Source organism: Zingiber officinale, chromosome 2A (assembly GCF_018446385.1).
Source record: "Zingiber officinale cultivar Zhangliang chromosome 2A, Zo_v1.1, whole genome shotgun sequence".
NCBI classification, from domain to species: domain Eukaryota; kingdom Viridiplantae; phylum Streptophyta; class Magnoliopsida; order Zingiberales; family Zingiberaceae; genus Zingiber; species Zingiber officinale.
This window is the reverse complement of record NC_055988.1, coordinates 3,784,765-3,805,684: the sequence shown is the minus strand read 5'-3', so window position 1 is coordinate 3,805,684 and position 20,920 is coordinate 3,784,765. Positions and strand designations below refer to the sequence as shown.

Below are 20,920 nucleotides of genomic sequence, written 5' to 3'. Positions count from 1 at the left end.
AAATTTATTCATAAATATTTGATTCATTTACTACCCTAAGCATCTTGAGTTGTCTTATTTACAAACCACGTGTCACCAGCAGTCTTTTGAGAACCGGATCGGCAACAGGTTGGTCGAATTGGAAATCAAATGCCAGTTCAGTCCAGTCATTTGAGTACCACTGCTAGAGATAACAAATGATCTTTATATCAAAATAGTATCGTTTGGAGCCAAATCACACATCATAGTGAATAAGGACGTGTATTATTACATTCCAGTACACTCATAGTTTTATTCAACTTTACAACATAAATAAGTTTCTTGGAGGATGATCTGCTAGTTACTTTAACAAACTTTGTATCGAACAATCAAAATAATTCTCCACAAATGAACAAGCCAATGTTTACCCAACAAACTTCTACTGTGCAAAATTACTGCCCCAACAAGAAGAAGCAATTTGCCTACTTACGCACATTTGCTCGAAGTGACTGAAAGTGAGCGGCAATAGAGTCGTAATCAGGAAGGTTGGGATGAACATGAGATGAATTTTTTGAAGAGTTTTCACGTGAAATTGATGTTGAACTTGAATTGGTTGCAGTAGATTTTTCATTATTTTCTTCAACAGGAGGATGCCTAGACTTATCTTGGGATAACCTACTACTTTCCCTGACTGCAGATGGCTCAGTTGGCAAGTGTTTCGCTGAAGGTTCACGTGAAGTTGCTTTTGAATATGAATTGGTCGTAGTTGATTTTTCGTTTTTTTCTTTAACAGAAGACTGCCTTGACTTATCCTGAGATAATTTCATACTTTCGCTAATGGTGGATGGTTCAGTTAGCAAGTGTTTCACTGGAGCTTCTTGGGTCAATGAGTACGGTTGTCGATGCTGAGACCTCTCGGTGCCCTCAAAATCTTCAGAGTGCTTTATTTTGGCAAAAGAAGATCCAGTTGCAGACTTTAATTGAAAAGCCTGTGAATCCCTTGCAGGATTCAATATGGTTGGGGCTTTGTCTTCTTTAACTTGTGCTGCGGGTCTTGTTCTTCGAGAAAACTTAATAGCATTTCCGTCTCCTATTACAGAAGCGGTTTGTGACCCAAGGTTGTCCGTCTCGCTGTCATCAAAATTAGAGTTACTGATTGGCTTTCTGGAGCTCAAGGCATTATAAGGTCTCACATGTGCTTTCTGACTGTCAAGTCCCTCTTCTGAGACTTCAGATTCTGATGGTGTTTTAATTTGCATGTTCAACTTCTGGTTTCGGAAGGTCCGAACACTGTCTCTTGACTGTCTAGCCCCAGTTGCATAAATTTGCTCTGTGTTGCTGTCTACGCTTGGGCTTGTTGCTGAGGTTCTTAAAAATGTTTTGCTAAGCTCTTTTCCTTCTTGCTGCTGGAGATTTGACTCATAAACTGGACTGCCCAAATCCTCAGTTCTATACTCAGAGTAAACTGATCTTGATGAACCATCTGCCAACCGCCCATCACTACCAAGACTAGTATCCGTATTAGCTCTAGAAGCTCTTATCTTAATCCTGGAAGCATTTGTATGCAAATCTTTACTCTGTTTCTCTTCAATGTCTGCCGAAAAAACTGCTGCACTGACATTTATCTCTTCATTGTTGTTAAGAGAAGTATCATAAGAATTTAGTTTTGTCCTGGATAAAACATCAGCATTGCTTTTTTGTAAATGAGATGGACCAGTGTATCCTTTATTCCTCAATCCACCAGACAATCTACCAAAGTTCAGGACTCCACTGTCATACCCTTCATTTGATGCAGTTACATCTTCTGATTCTTCTTCTGTTGATCCTCGCACTGTATCATCAGAGTGAGAAGATATGTCAATTCTTTGACTTTGCTGGTTATTATGCACAATAAGACCAGATCTCCGATCCTTATCATTAGAACCTTTTTCGACTTCAAGATTTCTTTCATTATGAAAGGAAGGTGAAACTTGATTACCTTCATCAAATATCATGCCATCATCCATGGAACTGGTTCTATGACTAGGTTGTGCTGGTAATGGGCCTCTCCCAGCACTGTTATCAGCATCTACAAAATTGCTTGATCCCCTGCGCTCCAATAAATTCACCTTCTCCATCTCGTCTTCACTCTCTGAAGGAGAATCATATCTTGGTGAGTCATATTTCGGATGCAGATTGTCATCAGAATCCGACTGAGGGCCAGCCTTTCTGATATTCTCTGAATGATCACTTTGGTGTTGTTCTGAGAATGAATGTGAGGATCTGATTTCGTTGTTTTGAACTCCAGCATTTGCTTTCTCCATCTCGATTTCATTTTCTGAACCAGAGTCATATTTTGGCGAGTCATACTTTGGAGGCAGTTTGCCATCTGAATCTTCCTGAAAATCAGCCTTTTCTATCTTCTCAGAATAATCTGTTTGTTGTTGTTCTATGAAAGAATGTGAGGAGATGAATTCATTATTTAGAAATCCAGTTGCACTCTCCTTATTTCTCCAGGAGTCCGTGTTTAATGAGGGACTAGGATATCCTCTTTGTTGCGGCAAAAATGAGTCTAACAAGTTCCTTTCATTGTGCCTTGATTGATCATCATAGTCATCAAAATGTACACTGAAAGAATGGGCTTCAGTTTGATCCTCAACATAATCCGTTGTTTTATTTTCCTTGAAGATATTAGAATGAATTGAAAAAGGATATGTGTCATGTCCTTGATCATAGTCTGTAACACTATCATCATTACCTTCAGCATTATCACTATCATCAGCATCAGACTTAGATGCAGATCTACTATCCGAAAGGCTTCCTTGAGCATAATGATGCGGTTTGGTGTCATCTTGGTGAAAATTATTTCCTGATACTGGATGGACTGCCGAACCAATGAACTGAGTCTTCTCTGACATCGGTTTTTCTCTACCATCGAGATTATTATTTGAGGTTTCATCTTCAGTTAATTTGTTGGTCCTTACCAAGTCATCTTTCTGCACATCTTGTGTCTTTGGTTTCACAAACTCAGAACCTTTTCGATCAGTATCCTCAGATGTCTCTAAACGAGAAGTGTAATTCCTATCCTGATATTTGCTTTTTGTTGACTGAGAGCCTTCATTTTTCATAACATAAGCAGATGGTGCATTACCAAAAGACGGGCTAGAAACATTCCCACTCCTTACTAATTCAGCAGCAGCTCTAGCTGCCATGCTAGCTCTTTCAGCAGATTCAGCAGCTGCCTCAGCAGCAGAAGTCGCATCCTCAAATTCAAGTTTCCAATTAGAACCATGCACATTCTCTTCCTCAGCAAGTGTTGATTTGACTGCTTCCACACCAGAAAAGATCTCATTTTAGACAATGAATGGAACAAATAGCTTGTAAACAGAATTAACCAAGGATGGGAAACTAAATTGTTTCATACGTGTAATAAACGTTTAGACAGGAACTGAAGTACTAGTATGGGTCGTGTTCATTAGGATAGTCGACAATACCTTGTGGTTGACTTGTAGTATTATATGGAGAGACTGTGGTAGTCGATTCACTATTCTGTCCATGAACAAATGAGGGTTTCTCATTGAAGGATTTAATTTCCATCTTATCCAAACTACTGAAAGAGGATGGACCACTCTGTTCAAATGCAGATTCACAAGTTTAGAATTAACTGCATCTTGGAGCTTACAATAAATCTAAAAAGTGATGGAATGTTGCAGTTTACCAGCAAGTCATCCTTAGGCTTTTGAACTTGCTCCTCAAATGCTTTTGATTCCCATTTGATGTCATGTTCTTTAGCAATTTCAGTCATGACGTTAACTTTTGTCTGAATATCAGGTGCATTTGCTGATAATTTTTCAACCATCTAAACAACATTAAATTAAATGGAAACAATAATAAGCAAAATTTGTGAATTAAACGTTTTAAAAAAAAGACTATTTAGGAAAAAATGGAGGGCTTTTGATTTCCAATTAAAAAAAAAGGGGGAAGACAAGAAGAGAAGAAGCTTTGCCACTTTTATCATATTTCCTATTAACAGAGGTAGCTTAATAAATTGGACCTTACCATACGGCTAACTCCAGATTCTGGCCGAAGTTCAAGAGCAGCCTTAGCAAAATCTTTACCATACTTTGCTGTTAAATGTTTACGAATATCCATAAGTTCTGGGATATCTGCACATCTTGGGGATGCAAATATTACACTTGATATTGCTTCCTTCAGATCTATGGGGCAAGCCCTACAAAATTTGCATTTTTCAAGATTTAAAAAATTCAATGCCAGGAAAGATCTTGTGCAAAAATAGTTAAAAGAAATACAATCAACAATCTTGTAGAGTTATTTGGAATTTCAATTTGAGAAGGTTGTTATTTCCCGTTATCTTGGGTAACAAATGAAGAATGCATTTTAGCATGCGAACAATGAAGACAATTAAAACTTGCTTGAGAAAACAACTTCAGAGTGAGAGAAATAACCAGTAGAAAAAGGAGAAATAACCAGTACAAGAATTTCTACAAAAGGGTACCTAAAACATGTTGATGTAATATTCCTCAGTCAAGGTAGACCAAGTTGACTAAATTTGAGTTGGCTTAAACTTGAGTCTTGATGTATGAGTTTCGATGTTTGACAATATATGAAGATTGCAGATGCAATCGTCCGATTGGGGAGATTGTTGGTGCAATTCCCCTCTAGTCAAGGTTTGACCAGTTTGATATGAAGAAGAGTCAAGTAGGTCAAGGCTGACCGGTTACTTGACTGGGAAAAGTCCTAACCAGAGAAGTTAAGCAAAGGCAAGTCCAACAGAAAGGTTGGCAGAAAGGAATATCCAAGTGGGTCAGTGTTGACCGGACACTTAGTGGTGAAAGTCCCAGTGAGTGAAGTCAAGCAGTTGAAAATCCTAGTGAGTGAAACCAGGTGAAAATTCTAGTGAGTGAAGGTAGGTGAAATTCTTGGTGAATGAAGTCAGACAGGGGAAAGTCCCGGTAAGTGAAGCCGAGTAGTGGAAAAATCTTAGTGAGTGGAACCAGGTAAAAATCCTACTGAGTGGAGCTAAGTGAAAGTCCTAGTGAGTGAAGCTAGGCAGATGGAAAGACCTGTTGAGTGAAGTCAGACACGTAGAAATTCAGGTGGGTCAAGGTTGACCGGACACCTGGCATTGGAAAGTCCAAGTAGGTCAAAGGAGTGACCGGATACTTAGCACAAGGAAATCCAGATGAGTCAAGGTGATCGGACATCTGGTGGAAGGAAGTCCAAGTGGGAGGACCGGACACTTGGCACGAGACGGTAAGTCCAAGTGGGTCAAGGTTGACCGGTCACTTGACACGAGGAGAAAAGTCCAAGTGAGTCAAAAGATTGACCGGATACTTGGTAAAGAAGTCCCAACAGGTCAAGGTTGACCAGATGCTAGGCATGAGGAGTTCCAACATGTCACGGTTGACCGGATATTGGATTTAAGAACCCTTGAGCTTGAGTTGAGCAAATCAAGGGAGGTCAATTGATCACCCGATCGATTGAACCGAAGCCCAATCGATCAACCGATCGATTAGGAGAGTGTTGCGATAAATAGCAGCCTAATCGATCAGCCGATCAATTGGGAGCCTGAATCGCGAGCACAGAAGCATCCCCAATCGATCAGCCGATCAATTGGGCACCGCCAATCAATCGGTCGATCGATTGGGGCTGGAATTCTTGCACGAACAGTGAGCTTCCTAATCGATTAGGAAGGCTTAATCGATTAGTCTAGTCAATTAAGCCTGGAAAACTAACCGTTGTGCGTCGCGATAAAAGGCTTCACGTGCACTGTTCCAAGATATCTCTCCCGATCTTCTTCACTGAGCTCACCAGTCTTCCGCCAGATCTTGAAGCGTCTTGGAGTAAAAGTATTGCTGCACTTAAGGTCACGCGGCATTCCCAAACCGGAAAAAAAAGCTAGCTAGGGTTTATACTGTAAATCTTGTAAGATTTCATTTATATTTATTTTTCCTTTCTTCCTGTTGTATTGAGAACTTGTACGAGATTTCTCCACCTCCGGTAGTTACAAAGAAGGAGTATTTTTTATAGTGGAGAGAGTGTCATGTGTGAATCCTTGGATTAGTCACCTCTTCTTGAGATGGATACCAAGTAAATCTATTTGTTAGCATTGGAGAGCTTGGCTTTGAGTTTTATTCCGCTGCACATCATCTACGAAGCAAGCGAAGTGTCCTAACAAGTAGTATCAGAGTCAGACCGCTCTTCATTGGACTATCCGCCATTGAGGGCAACGAGCTAGAGGCTGAAGAAGTTGAAGCTCCAAAGTCAACAAGACAAGATTTCAAAAGCTCAACTTTAAGATGGATTTCCGAGATGGACTTGAATATGATACAAGGGTGCCTCCACCATATGTATCCACAAGTTTCAATTCTTGGAAATCAAGAATTGAAAATTTCTCCATGATGGAGATAGAGCAATGGTTTGCTCTAATAGAAGGCTTTGAAGCTCTAAGGGATTCAAAAGGCAAGCTCATCAAGAAAGACAAATGGAGCAAGGAGCAAATTCAAAGGTACGAGGCAAACGACAAGGTCACTAAATTATTGGTTAGTTTATTGCCAAGCATAATCATGAGCCAAATTGGAGATTATCAAGACACCAAGGAGATTTGGAGCAAATTGGTGAAGATTCATGAAGAACCCTCCACTGTACAAAATCAAGAATAATCCAAAGAGGGCAATTCATTGAATCAAGGGAAAGAAGAATCCGAAGTTAAGAGGTGCTCAATATCAGAAGAAGAAATTCAAGAAAAATCATCTTCAAGAGAGCATAAAGATAAAGGCAAAGGAGTAATACTCATTATTTTATGTGCCTTAGGATGAAGATGAATAGGCCTCCACCTCTAGGATTGAGGGGGAGCATGAACCTTTAATGTCGGATCAAGAAGAAACCTCCTCGTCTGGATCAAATAAAGAAAGTGTCATCCCATAAGCAAATGTATAGCAATTTCAATTGTCAATAATAAAGATCATATCATTTGTTTTGAGTGTAGGGAAAAAGGGCACTACAAAAGTAAGGGTCAAGTGGCACCAAAGGGCAATGAGAGGCCCAAGGATATCGGTCCCTCAGTCTGAAAAGGCAAAGAGCACATTGTGTGCTTCACTTGCCATCAAAATGGACATTATCAGAGCCAATGTCCAAAGGGGAAGAAACCGATCAAAGTCAAAGGAGAAAGTTCAAGTCAAGGGGGAGCTTCTAAAGGAAAACTCAAGGTATCATTTATTGAACCAATTCCTTTGACCCATGATAAAAAGCATGCTAGTTCTAATTTATATCATTTTAATATTATTTATCATGAAAATAGAAAGCATGATAGAGTTAAGGAAAAATATGTAGCTTATCATGCTAAAATCACTCAATCTAAGGCTAGAAAGATAGATAACAAATTAGGCAATAACTCTAAAGATTTTAGATATAAGCCTAGAAATAGAAATGCTCAAGGGAAAAATAAAAAATCCAAAACTAAGGATTTAAAGATGGAAAATCAAGCCTTGAGGTCAAGGCTTAACAAATTGGAAAAGGTCCTAAAAAGAATAGAAAATATTCTAAAAAGGCAAATGAGCATAACCTAGGTTTAGGAACACAAAAGCCATCAAATGACCATAGAGGTTTGGGATACAAACCTAAGGCCAAGAAGAATGTGGCTTCATATCATAGGGTTCCATATAATTATGGAACCAACCCTAGGTCTAGAGGTCAAGTCAAAGATACAAGGGAAACCATTCCTAGAAATATTTCTGCCAAGACCAATGTGACTAAGACTTCTAAGAAGTCAAAGAAAGTCATCAAGAAGATCACAAGGGAAGCTATCCCTAGAGTTGACTTAAGTGAGTCAAGTGTGACCAAGGCTTCTAAGAAACCTAGGAAGGTCACTAGGAAGGTATCTAAGGAAGTCATCCCTAGTGAATACCTAGAACATCCAAGGTAACCCAACCTTAATAAAATTGATACTTAGAGGCATTTTCAAGGTTTTTGTTAACCTTTGAAAATGAAAAGGATTAATTGTTTACTCTTTGGAAGAATAAAATGTGCCAAAATTTGAGAAATTGGATTTAATTTAAATTGGCACAAATGAGGAAAACCAATAAAAATGTCAAGTTGGGAATTTGACATTTTCTTATGAAAATTGGGGCAACCTAGGATGATTTTATTTAGTTTAGCTAAGGATTAAGGATACTTAGATTATCTAGGTATATTTTATCTATGCTAATTTGCCATGATTGTTTGCCCATCATATGCCATGACATCATATTTTGTATTTATGCTTATTATGAAAAACACAACAAAAATTACATGTCATGTCATATATACATCATGTAACTATAGTATGCTTTCTTTTGGAAATTACTTATTCTTGATGTACGCCATAAAACCATCATGCATTAATTTCAAATTCCTTATAATTAAGGACAATGACATTTACTAACAAGTGACATCTAGGTGGATGTTCATGAATTAAAATGCCTAGATAAATATGCATAATCCCTAGTTTAGGGCAAAACCAAAATCTACATCTCACAAAGACAATAAATTGACTTGTATGTGTTTTAGCGTACATTAGATACAAGTGAGATGCTAGAATGACAAACAAAACTCAAGATGTTGATTTGGTACATCTATTTGAGTTTTGATTTCATCAAAACACATAATTATGTGTACTCCAATCATTAGGAAAGTTAATGTACAAGTCATGTGCATTGAGCCCAAAGAACATGATTGGAAATTGGTTTTAAAAATCATTTTAAATATACTTTGGAAAACCTTAGTAAAGACTATCTTTTGATAGTAATCATCATTGAAAAGTATAGACACGAAACTGGGAAGAAACATTGAAATTTTTACAAGTTTCTGTCAATCTTTGGAAATAAAGTATATTTTCTTAAAAAAAAATTCCATGATAGTATAACCTAAATAATGTCTACAAGAATTTTCATAATTTTAGAATTTTGTAAAAATTTTAGGACATTTATGAATTTCGCTGAAATTGGATCTCAGGAAATCAGAGCTCTAATCGATCAGCCGATCGATTAAAGTGTCTCAATCGATCAAGCGATCGATTGAGATGGGGTTTCTCGCGAACAAAAGCTCGCGGAATCGATCCGCTAATCGATTCAACGCTGCTGAATCGATTGGTCGATCGATTCAAACGTTTTCTCTGCGAATAGAAGCTCCCAGAATCAATCGCTGGATCGATTAAAACGGATTCAATCGATTGAGTCTCAACCCCAATCGATTGAGAAAGTTGATTTTGGTTGGGAAAGTCTAATTTCAGCACTTTAAGCCATTTTTAGTCTCGTTAACCACTCCTAACTCCTTGGAATATATTTATATACATTTAAGGGTAGTTTTCAAGATGAAAACAAGGAGAAGTGGTTAAGGAACACTAGGTTGAAGTTTAGGATGAGGTTGGTTTCAATATTGAATTTTTTAAACCTCAAAACTTCATGTTTGGGGTTTCCTAAAGGTTTAGGGATTCCAAGTCATTGTTGGCGCAACGACAGAAGTTTGGAGCATGTTTGTAGAGGAAGCCACTCTTTAAGGACATGAAAATTTTTTTTAACATCTCGGAAGGTGGTTAACCTTCGTTAGAGAAAATACTCTAGGATGAGCATTGTTAAGTGGTTTAATGCTCAAGGGTGAGCATTAAATACAATGAAAGGTATGAGACCTTCATTATAGTGTTGTGAACAACATGTGAGGTTGTAAACAATGTATGAGTAACTCTTAAAGGGGAGAGTTTTTGATGTATGCCAAAGGGGGAGAATATAGGGTTTAAGTTAGGCTTTCATTACCTAAAGAGGGAATTTGCCCTATAATAAAGGAAGAGAATGAAGGAAACTCTCATTCATGATTTGGCATAAAAAAAAAGTTGAGGCTAGGATTAGCCTAACTTAAAAGTATTGTCAAACATCAAAAAGGGGGAGATTGTTGGTGCAATATTCCTCGGTCAGGGTTGACCAAGTTGACTAAGCTTAAGTTGGCTCAAGCTTAAGTCTTGATGTGTGAGTTTCGATGTTTGGCAATATATAGAGATTGCAGGTGCAATCGTCCGATTGGGGAGATTGTGGTGCAATTCCACTCTGATCAAGGTTTGTTCAGTTTGATGTGAAGAAGAGTCAAGTAGGTCAAAGCTAACCGGCTACTTGACTAGGAAAGTCCTAACTGGAGGTTAGGCAAAGGCAAGTCCAACAAGAAGGTTGGCAGAAAGGAAAATCCAAGTGGGTCGGTGTTGACCGAACACTTGGTGCTGAAAGTCCCGGTGAGTGAAGTCGGGCAGGTGAAAATCCTGGTGAGTGAAGCCAGGTGAAAATCCTAGTGAGTGAAGCTAGGTGAAAGTCCTGGTGAGTGAAGCCCGGCAGGGAAAGTCCCGGTAAGTGAAGTTGGGCAGTGAGAAAATCCTGATGAGTGGAGCGAGGTGAAAATCCTAGTGAGTGGAGCGAGGTAAAAGTCCTAGTGAGTGAAGCTAGGCAGATGGAAAGACCTGGTGAGTGAAGCCAGACACATGGAAATCCAGGTGGGTCAAGGTTGACCGGACACCTGGTGTTGGGAAATCCAAGTAGGTCAAAGGAGTGACCAGATACTTAGCACAAGAAAATCCAGATGGGTCAGGGTGATCGGACATCTGGTGGAAGGAAGTCCAAGTGGCTCATTGAGGACCGGACACTTGGCACGAGACGGTAAATCCAAGTGGGTCAAGGTTGACCGATCACTTGGCACGAGGAGAAAAGTCTAAGTGGGTCAAAGGATTAACCGGACACTTGGTGAAGAAGTCCCAGCAAATCAAGGTTGACCAGATGCTAGGCATGAGGAGTTCCAATAGGTCACGGTTGACTGGATGTTAGATTTTGGAACCCTTGAGCTTGAGTTGAGCAAGTCAAGAGAGGTCAATCGATCAGCCGATCGATTGAACCGAAGCTCAATCAATCAGCCGATCAATTGGGAGAGTACTGCGATAAACATCAACCCAATCGATCGGCCGATCGATTGGGAGTATGAATTGCGAGCACAGAAGCATCCCCATTCAATCAGCGGATCGATTGGGCACCGCCAATTGATCGGTCGATCGATTGGGGCTAGAATTCTCGCGCGAACAAAGAGCTTCCTAATTAATTAGGAAGGCTTAATCAATTAATCTAACAGCATGGAAAACTAGCCGTTGTGCGTCGTGATAAAAGACTTCGCGTGCACTGTTCCAAGATATCTCTCCCGATCTTCTTCACCGAGCTCACCAGTCTTCCGCCAATTCTTGAAGCGTCTTGGAGTAAAAGTGTTGCTGCACTTCCAAGGTCAAGAGACATTCCCAAACAGGAAAAAGAAGCTAGCTAGGTTTTATACTGTAAATCTTGTAAGATTTCATTTTATTTGCTTTTCCTTTCTTCCTGTTGTATTGAGAGCTTGTGCAAGATTTCTCCACCTCCGGTAGTTATCGAGAAGGAGTATTTTTCATAATGGAGAGAGTGTCGTGTGTGGATCCTTGGATTAGTCACCTCTTCTTGAGGTGGATACCAAGTAAATCTATTTGTTAGCATTGGAGAGCTTGGCTTCGAGTTTTATTCCGTTGCACATCATCTACTAGCTCCAAAGTGTCCTAACAAAACACATTATAAAAACCAGAACCCGACTATCAGATTTTATATCAATGATACAATCGAACAGTTATCTATTTTGTATAAGTTAAAATTCTGTTTACCAGGAAAGATGAGATAACATTGTTAAATATGTTATGTGTTAAGAGGCATCACACAAGAGAACGAAGTAAAAATGGAAGAAGTATTTGATAGAATAATGAAACAGACTAAAAAACAATAGTTCTGCTTGCTTTATCTTAGAGAAATCTTAGAGAAGGCCATCTCAGTGGGGGATGGATGTAAGGTGTTTGGGTGGTTGACTTGCCATGACCTTATAGAAGTTGGGCATAAAAATAAAGGTATTTGTTCTCACATGCGCACCAGAGGCATCTAAATAGGGAGAGATGTTTTCAAGTGCAACATGTAGATAAATCATCAGAAGAATATGACATGGAAATAAATATTACTGCCTGCATGGGTTGACTGGTGACACGTGTCCCACATTTAGAGAGTGGGTTTCTACTTTTCCTACAGTTTGTTGACACTAGAAAAGGCAAGTCATTAAGTTTAAATTGAGTAATCACTTTTGTCAATTAAGATATCTATGTCAGATATATATTATATATGTATCACATCTAACAACTGAATATTTTGCATGGGCAAACATAAAATTGAGTGCAAAGAGGAAAGAATAGACAAAGTAATTTAGAGAATGAACAAACAAACAAAATATAAAAAATAAGTTACATACTTCTGTGACTCGATTATTGGTAAACGTGAATCAATGATTTCACAATATATCTCAATGAGCTCATATGCTGACATAGTCTTCTGTTCTCTTATAACATGTTCAACCTGTAATCATCAATGTAGAAGGTTTAGACAAAGTAGATATTTGTATGCATTCTGAACTTTCTCAGTGGCAATATCACTAAACTCACTAGGGAAGGAAAGTAAGACGTAATCATGAACGCATTCTAAATTTCCTCAGGGTGGCAATATTGCTAAAATCACCAATTAGAATATCCTCTTTCAAGATATTGCCGCTTGACAAGCATTTTAAACTACTCTAAAATCTAAATCGACATAAAAAAGATATCAGATGCAGACTTTATCTATGGTTAAATTATATATGTCTGAACTAAACACAAATAGAAGAAATTAATGCAAAATCATAGCTAGCTTCCGCACTCATCATGAGAATTTCTTGTTCCTCCTAATGCACTTCGTATTGATGAATGCAATATCCACCTACCAATCTTTGTTGTACATCTTAAAGTGGACTTAACTGAGATCGACAATGAGTTGTGGATTTTCCTTGGACTCTGAGCTACTACAAAAAGTTCATCAAGGACTGCAGCCACTACTCCCTTGGGTGCAATTCAAGGACTACATGTAGTTAGTTAATACATCTTGTACGAATGCCTCTGCAAAGGTCTACAAAACCAGTCAACGTCTATTAAGCCATGACACCTACTTCTGCTAATTTGGTTTACCTATGTGGCTAAGTCTACTAAACTACTGTACATACAAGGAGCAAGGAACAAAAAAAGACTAACACGCTTTTAAGGTTGGAGCCGGATAGATGTCATGCTTTGAAAACATCTTTTGTTTACAATCCTCGAGGTTAGTCAGTCAGTCATGATCCTAAAGGAATCAATGGCTGCAAAACAATAATATCCGAGATCCTACGGTGCGACCCTATGATCAGGGCCATACCATTGTCACTACTATGGAGACCATAAGGGAGAATAAAGAAGACATGTTGATTATCATTCAAAAGTATATATGAACGCAGATAAAATGAATGCACAAACAATGATGAAAAATCAAACAGACACCTGCAAGGAGTCAACTCATATAAATTGATTGAAACTATCATTCTCAAAATCCATCCTTTTGCATCCTGGATCATCGATCAATATTAACTTAACCATTCAGTAAATAGAGACGGACCCGAATCCTAGCGGTTTGCTCCTGTCCAGTCTCCAGGAGCTGAGCCAAATCCCGCCGCATCTGCTTCACTAACACCTCCCGCTTGTTCTTGAGCAGTTTTATACGAGACACCGCCAGCTTCAGCGACGTCTTGCTGCCGCCAAATCCAATCACCAACGAGATAAGCAAATAAAGGGGGAAAGAGCAAGAAAATCGAGAAGCCCCAACGAGAATACCACAGACAAAGGGGAAAAAAAATTTAAGACCCCACAGCAACGGAAACGGAAATTTGCTCACCATTTCTGGGGCTTGAAGCTCCTGGTCAGCATCTCCGAGACCCTCGACCTGCTCTGCATCTCCCCGCAGCCAAATCGGATGCCCAAACCACAAGATTAAGGTGGAAGACAACAAAGACAATTGAAGACGACCACTTTCAGATCAAAGCCCACGCAATCGAAGTATTCGGCAATTTGCTTCACCAAGTCGACGGGCTATCCAATTAACCTCCCTAGCCGACCTCATCGACGAAGGAATCAAATGGGAACAAAAACATAGAAAATTGGATGGCAAAGTGACGTAATTACCCTCGTCATTTATAATTGTAGCATGAATTCTGGGATTTGGATTGAGCGGGGTAAAATCGGCAAATCAAAGCTCACGACGGTTCGCTACCGCGTTTCGTAGTTCCACCCGTTAGATCGAGATTTAACGTTATGTGATCAAATTGTAAGATTCTAGGAACTGCGGGATTTGACGGGGATGAAGCCCAGAAGAGACTCTTTGTTGAAAAAAAAACACAAAAATAAAAACGGCCCAGATTAAGAGAAATATTATATTAACGCTCATTTTTTCTAAAAAAAAAAAATTAAATGCACGTCCCTTCTTCAATTTTATTTCAAAAATATTCCAAGTTGTAAAAGGATATACGATCACGGTTCGCTCCGTGGCCCCGTATCCCAGAAATCCTCGAAGGAATTTTTTTGGGAGCTTCAGTACCATGTATCCGACGGATAGAGAATTGGTAAGAGGGCTCGAACGTGGCACTTCAGTCAACAGTGCCCAAAATAGGGACTTAAATTGATAAGAGCATGCGCAGGTGGGGGCTCGAACTTGGCACCTCAATCAATGGATAACAACGTTATAACAAGAGCACCCCTAGTTCGGTTGTTTATATCTAAGGTAGGGTAAACTTTTTAACATGACTGGATCCACGGCTCCGCGACGCGATATCCCAGAAAACCCCCGAAGGAATTTTTTGGGGGTCTCAGTACCACGTATCCGACGGATAAAGAGTTGATAAGAAGGCTCGAACGCAGCACCTCAGTCAATAGTACCCAAAATAGGGACTTAAATTGATAAGAGCATGCACAAGTAGGGGCTCGAATATGACATCTCAGTCAATGAATAATAACATCATAACCAGAGCAACCCTAGTTTGGTTGTTTACATGTACGATCATGATTAAATTTTGTCTTGCTTAATGAATTATTATTTTAATTTAAGTCATGATTAAATTTTATCTTACTTAATTATTAGCTTACATGTTGAAAAGTCAATAACTAATTTTTACGTAGGATAAAAACTATATACTAAATTATATAATTGATTCATTTAAAATGTAATAACTGTCATTGAATCCTCATTATTTTGTTTTATTTGTTGAAGTGTTATTTTAATTAGATTATCATCATAAAAATAAAATCAAAATATATAAAATGACTATTGTTATCATCATAAAAGTAAAATCAAAATATATAAAATGATTATTGTAAAAGCTAGTGCTTCTATAACTGTAAAAGCTAGTTGTTAATTCCTACACGATTGAATGATCAAATAATGTAAGAGTATTTTGGATAATTTATATTAAATATTAAATGAGGCGGTCATTTGACTCCTTTGAATTTTTTCCAAAAAAAAAATCACCATCAAATGTGCAAGTCAACAAGTTTAGCACACTTAAACTCCTGATGATCAGGCAATTTACCAACTCATGACAAGGAGGCCAATGGATTTACGGCTAATCAACCATAGTGAGCTTGTGAGTAGGATGTGAACTCACCATTGGGCTCATGGCAACAATCAACAATTTTACAATTAATGGTGAACTCGTGACCCTTGTAACATTATAGCAGTTAACTCATGAACAAGTGACAAACTCATTAATGGACTACTGTCAGCTCCTTAACTCGTTGGCAAGGGTAAGCACAAGGATTGACTCATTGCTCCTTTGATCTAACTTATTTGGTATGTGTGTAAAGCATGCTAAGCAACTAAAGGATGTTCATATATCTTCACAACGACATGACATTGTCCACTTTGGACCTAGACCCTCATAACTTTGCTCTTAGGCTTTCCCCAAAAGACCTCATGCCAATAGAGGTATTCTACATCCTTTTAAACCCATGATCTTTCATAAATCTTTCCAATATGAGACTTTGATTGAACCCCAACAATCCTCCCCTCAAACGAAGGATCATAATTACTTTCATGGTTCGGGTCTCCCTGCGAGCATCCGGTCACCCTAACCTATTTCGGGCTCACTCTCAACTTCGTTCAAGGTCACCCCACATGGTATCTGACCTGGACCATGACTCTGATACCATTTGTTATTACCAAAGGATGTTCACATATCTCTATAATGACATGATATTATCCACTTTAAGCCTAGGCCCTCATGACTTTTCTTTTGGGCTCTCCCCAAAATGTCTCATACCAATGGAGATATCCTACATCTTTTTAAACTCATGATCTTTCCCAAATCTTTTTAATGTGGGACTTTGATTGAACCCCAACATGTGAAGATTGGATGTGCAGAGTCTGAGCATTTAGCCAAGCAAGGCTTGCAAAAAGGGCTAGTCATGACATGTGGCAGGCACATGCAATGCAACATGAGTGATGGAGCAACAAGAAGGTCGTTTTTTTTCACCTGAGTCCATAGTGCAGGATTTGGGCCATGCATTAGGTGTGTCAGCTAGCATTGAGCATGGTGCCAAAGTAACCAATTTGTGGAGTCGGGACTGGGCCAAGCACAAGGGTGTGAGTTGATGTTTGGCATGGTGCCCAAGCAGCAAGTGATGCAGACATGCAATTGGTACATGTGGCATGACAATTTGACAAAACTACCTTGCAACCGCTAAGCCAACTTCTACTTATGCATTATAAATAGACAATGTTGGGCCAAGAATGTGTGAGCAATCTATCAAGAGTCCAGTTTGTAATCCTTTATTGTGAATACAAAAGGTTGGGAGTTCTTCCTGTACGTTGGGCGTTCTTACTTGTGGCTAATTTTGTGTCTCTGTCTTGTGCATTTTCTTGCACTTTGGTGTTATGTTTGTAGGATGAATCAAGTGTTGAACTTGGTGGTCATGCAGAAAATTTCTAAGGTAGAAATTGCTCCTATGACAATTGATATTAGAACTTTGAAGATGGTCGGAGACAACCATAAAATTAGAGAAATGATTGCCGCTCTTGAAGCCTTGGTTGGTGTTGTCCCCAAAGGAGAAGATGTTTGCAATTTTGTTGTAAAGATTTTCAATCTGGAGGCTAATATGGAGCAAATTCAAGAGTCTTTAATGGAGGAATTGGTGCAGATTTGCAAAGATAATAAAGATCTATACTTTGAAGTTATTGTTTTGCGAATAGCAATGTCTTCAAAAATAGGGTATGATTGTTTAGTGGTAAGAGTTCCTAAACCCAAATTCTTTGGAGGCACACAAAGTGTCAAGAACTCAAAAAAAATTTATGGGATATGGAGCAATACGTTTTGGTTACTAAAGTGTCTGAAATAAAAAAAAGTGACAATTGCAAGTATGTACCTTGTTGGTGATGTGAAACTTTGTGGTGAACATACATAGTGGATAATGCTAATGCGGATCAATAGAAAATTGATACTTAGGATCGGTTGAAAAAGGAAATGAAGGATCAATTCCTTTCGAGCAACACCATGTGGATTGCACGAGATGGTTTAAAATGTCTCAAGCAGAATGGTTCTGTGAGGGACTATGTCAAAGAATTTAATTCTTTGATATTGGATATTCAAAATATGTCCGAGTAGGATAAATTGTATAATTGCTTGCATGATTTGTAGCATTAGGCACAGATTAAACTTTGAAGGCAAAACGTAAAGGATTTGTCTTGGGTTGTTGATGCCTTGGTGGACCTTCGTATAAACAAAGACAATCTGAAAACTTCTTCATCTTCCAAATCCAATTATATCTAAAAGGATAAGAAAGGAGATTGGAAGAAGAATTGCAAGAAGGATGACAAAAAGAAGGATACGGGGAACAACCAATGGAAAGGAAGGACAGAACATCGTGTCGCTTGAGGAAAGGATAAATCAAATAATTGGGATTGTTTCTTGTGCAATGACTCTCATTTTGCCAAAAAAATATCCCAAATGTGAGAAGCTAAATGCCCTCTTGGTGGGAGAGGATGGGGAAGTTCCATAACAGAAAGTTGCTACTCTTATAAATCCCTTACAATTGTTAAATCCAATTGTTGACTTTGAACTAGTTGAACTACTAACCAATATATTAGAGGATATGGTGCAGACACATTCTCTACTCTCACACATTTTTGTGGAAATGGATGGAAAAGTGTGAATGTTATGGTTAGCATAAGGACTATTCATACCTTTGTGTCTGCCAAATTAGTGAAAGAGTATGGGTTGTCAGTAAGTAAATGTCAAACTATATGAAATCGTGAATGTCAAGGCACAGATAGTTGTCAATATGACTTATAATGTTTCTTTAATTGTTGATATTTGGGTTGGAAAGACAAATATGATAATGATTTCACTTGAGGATTTTTAATTAATCATGGGTATTGATTTATTGCGAAAGACAAAAATAGTATCTATGTCTCACTTGGATAGAGTAATAGTGATGCAGGAGTCAAATCATTCCTTTGTTCATTGTGTGCATCCTTATGGCAAGGGCCAAAACAAGAGGAAGACAAACATCATATCTGTAGTGTTATAAGAGAAATGTTTGAAGCAGGGTGAAACAACTTATTTGGCTGCCTTAATCGATGTCAAACCTGATAAGAAGGTCAAGTTACTTGTCGATGTTAAAGACATTTTGACTAAATTTGAAGATGTGATGCCAGCGGAGTTACTGAAGCACTTGGCACCAAGGTGAAATGTTGACCACAAAATCAAATTGATCCTTGGTGTTGTGCCTCCCATAAGTCTTCCAAAAGAAGGTGCAATTACATGTTCTTGGGGCATATAGTTAGCAATTGCATGTTCGGATGAATTTAAAGAAGGTGCATGTTATTGTTGATTGGAAATCTCTTTCAACAGTTTTTGAACTACGATCATTCTTGGGCTTACCAAACTACTACCATAAATTCATTTCTAATTATTCAAAGAAGGTTGTCCTATTGACAGACTTATTGAAAAAGAATATGCGATGAGAATGGTTAGATGCATGCAAATAAGCCTTTGAGACATTAAAGATGATTATAGCATCTAAGCCAGTGTTGCATTTACCAAACTTTGAGTTGCCCTTGAAAGTGCATACTAATACTTCAGATAAAGAAATTGGCGGTGTGTTGGTGCAAGAAGATCATCCAATGGCCTTTGAAAGTGGAAAACTTAATTCAGTTGAATACAAATATTCTAAACATGAGAAAGAGAATTGCTTACAAGTTTGGAGAGTCTACTTGTTGGGTACAAAATTTCTTGTGAGAACTGATAATGTTACTAATATTTTCTTTGTCACTCAAAAGAAATTGTCCCCTAAGCAGGATCGTTGGCAAGAGTTTTTGACAGAATATAGCTTTATATGGGAGCACAAACCTGGCAGTCATAATCATGTTATAGATACATTGAGTCGAAAAGAAATTTTGTCACTTTTTACTATATCACAAGTGTAGAATTAGATATGCTGGAAAGGATAAAGGTTGTTACTGTAAATGATATAACTTATGAAAAGTTGGTGTAGCAAGTAAGAGATTAGACAATACGATTGTATTGGAGCGAGGATGATCTCCTGATTTATAAAGGGGTGAGAATCTTTGTACCTGTAGTAGGCAGTCTGCGGAGAGAGTTACTAAAGGAAACTCATGACTTACAATGGATGGGTCACCCCGGTATTGAAAGGATGCTTGCTCTTTTGACCTGTTCTTACATTTGACCTAAGATGGAAAATGACGTGGAGACTTATGTGAAAACTTATCTAATGTGTCAACAAGATAAGACTAAGTGGAAGAAGGAAGCGGGATTACTCCAACCGCTGTTTATTCCAAAAAAAACCTTGGGTTTTGATTTCTATGGACTTTATTAGTGAGTTCTCAAAGGTTGATGACATGGCTTCCATCATGGTGGTGGTGGACAGATTCTCTAAATATGTAGTATTTATTACAGCTCCTTCAGCTTGTCCTTCTGATGTTGCTGCTAAATTCTTTTATCGCAACATGATAAATTTTTTGATTTGCCTAATGATATTGTGAATTATAGGGATACACGGTTTACTGGGAGATTTTGGACTTCCTTATTTGATATGATGGGGATTGATCTCAAATTCTCTATCACTAATCATCCATAAACTGATGAACAAATCGAAAGAATCAATCATGTACTTTAAGAGTTCTTGCAACATTATGTTACAGCAAGTTAGAAAAATTGGCTAGGGTTAGTGTTCTAAAAAGTGCTAGGTGATAGGCGGGCGCACACTTGTGGCCTAGCTCCTAGGCGACACCTAAGTGGTCCTACGCGGCGCCTTTTAGAACATTGTTTGCAAGTAGTGATCTAAAAAGTGCTAAGTAGTAGGCAGACAAATATCCACCACCTAGCGCCTAGGTGATGCCTAGATGGTCCTAGACGTCGCCTTTTAGAACACTGACTAGGGTTACTAGACAGTGCACAATTCTGCTACAATTTATATAAGTCCTCGGCCATAAAAAGGAGTCCCTTTGAGATAGTATTGGGAGAGCAACCAACAACTCCTGTGGAGATGGACAAGCAAAAATCTGGAGGAAAATGTACTGCAGCATACAAATATGCAAGGGAAAAGTAAGAGTTGCTTAAGGAAGCCCAAGATAGTTTGAGGAAAGCTGCAAAGAGAATGAAAAAATATGTTGATCAAAGGTTGAAGACCCTTAGAATTCTATGTTAGAGATAAAGTGTTATTGAAACTCACTCCTTAAATATGGAAGAGAATTAGTAGTAAGAATATTCATCGAGGACTAATTGCTAACTATGACGGACCCTTCGAGATCATGGAGAAAGTTGGTAATGTGACTTATAGGTTGAATTTACTTGAAAGGCTAAAGGTACATCATACATTTCATGTAAGTGTCTTGAAGAACTTTCATGCAGATGAAACAAATCCATTAAGAAACAGTATCAAGAGAGATCTGCTAGTTGTGAGGAAGCAATTCACCGATGATGTTGAGGAGATCTTGGATCACAAAACCTTTATAATGAGCAAGAAAAATAGAAGGATAGACTTCATAGTTCT

General features: G+C 38.4%; 1 protein-coding gene across 2 annotated transcripts; it reads right to left on the bottom strand.

Annotated features, from left to right (window-relative positions):
- Positions 1–164: 164 nt before the first annotated feature.
- LOC122040567 (microtubule-associated protein futsch-like) lies at positions 165–13,990 on the bottom strand. 2 transcript variants are annotated; one of them, XM_042599921.1, is made up of 8 exons: positions 13,755–13,990; positions 13,479–13,611; positions 12,274–12,377; positions 3,997–4,168; positions 3,656–3,796; positions 3,432–3,567; positions 1,937–3,262; positions 165–1,789 (listed from the first exon to the last, which is right to left on the bottom strand). In XM_042599921.1, exons 1-8 carry the CDS (start codon positions 13,811–13,813, stop codon positions 441–443), a joined length of 3,420 nt encoding a protein of 1,139 aa, XP_042455855.1. In that variant the 5' UTR covers positions 13,814–13,990; the 3' UTR covers positions 165–440. The 2 variants fall into 2 exon arrangements, with proteins under 2 accessions (XP_042455855.1, XP_042455854.1); XM_042599920.1 differs by having other exon boundaries at positions 165–3,262.
- Positions 13,991–20,920: the final 6,930 nt, after the last annotated feature.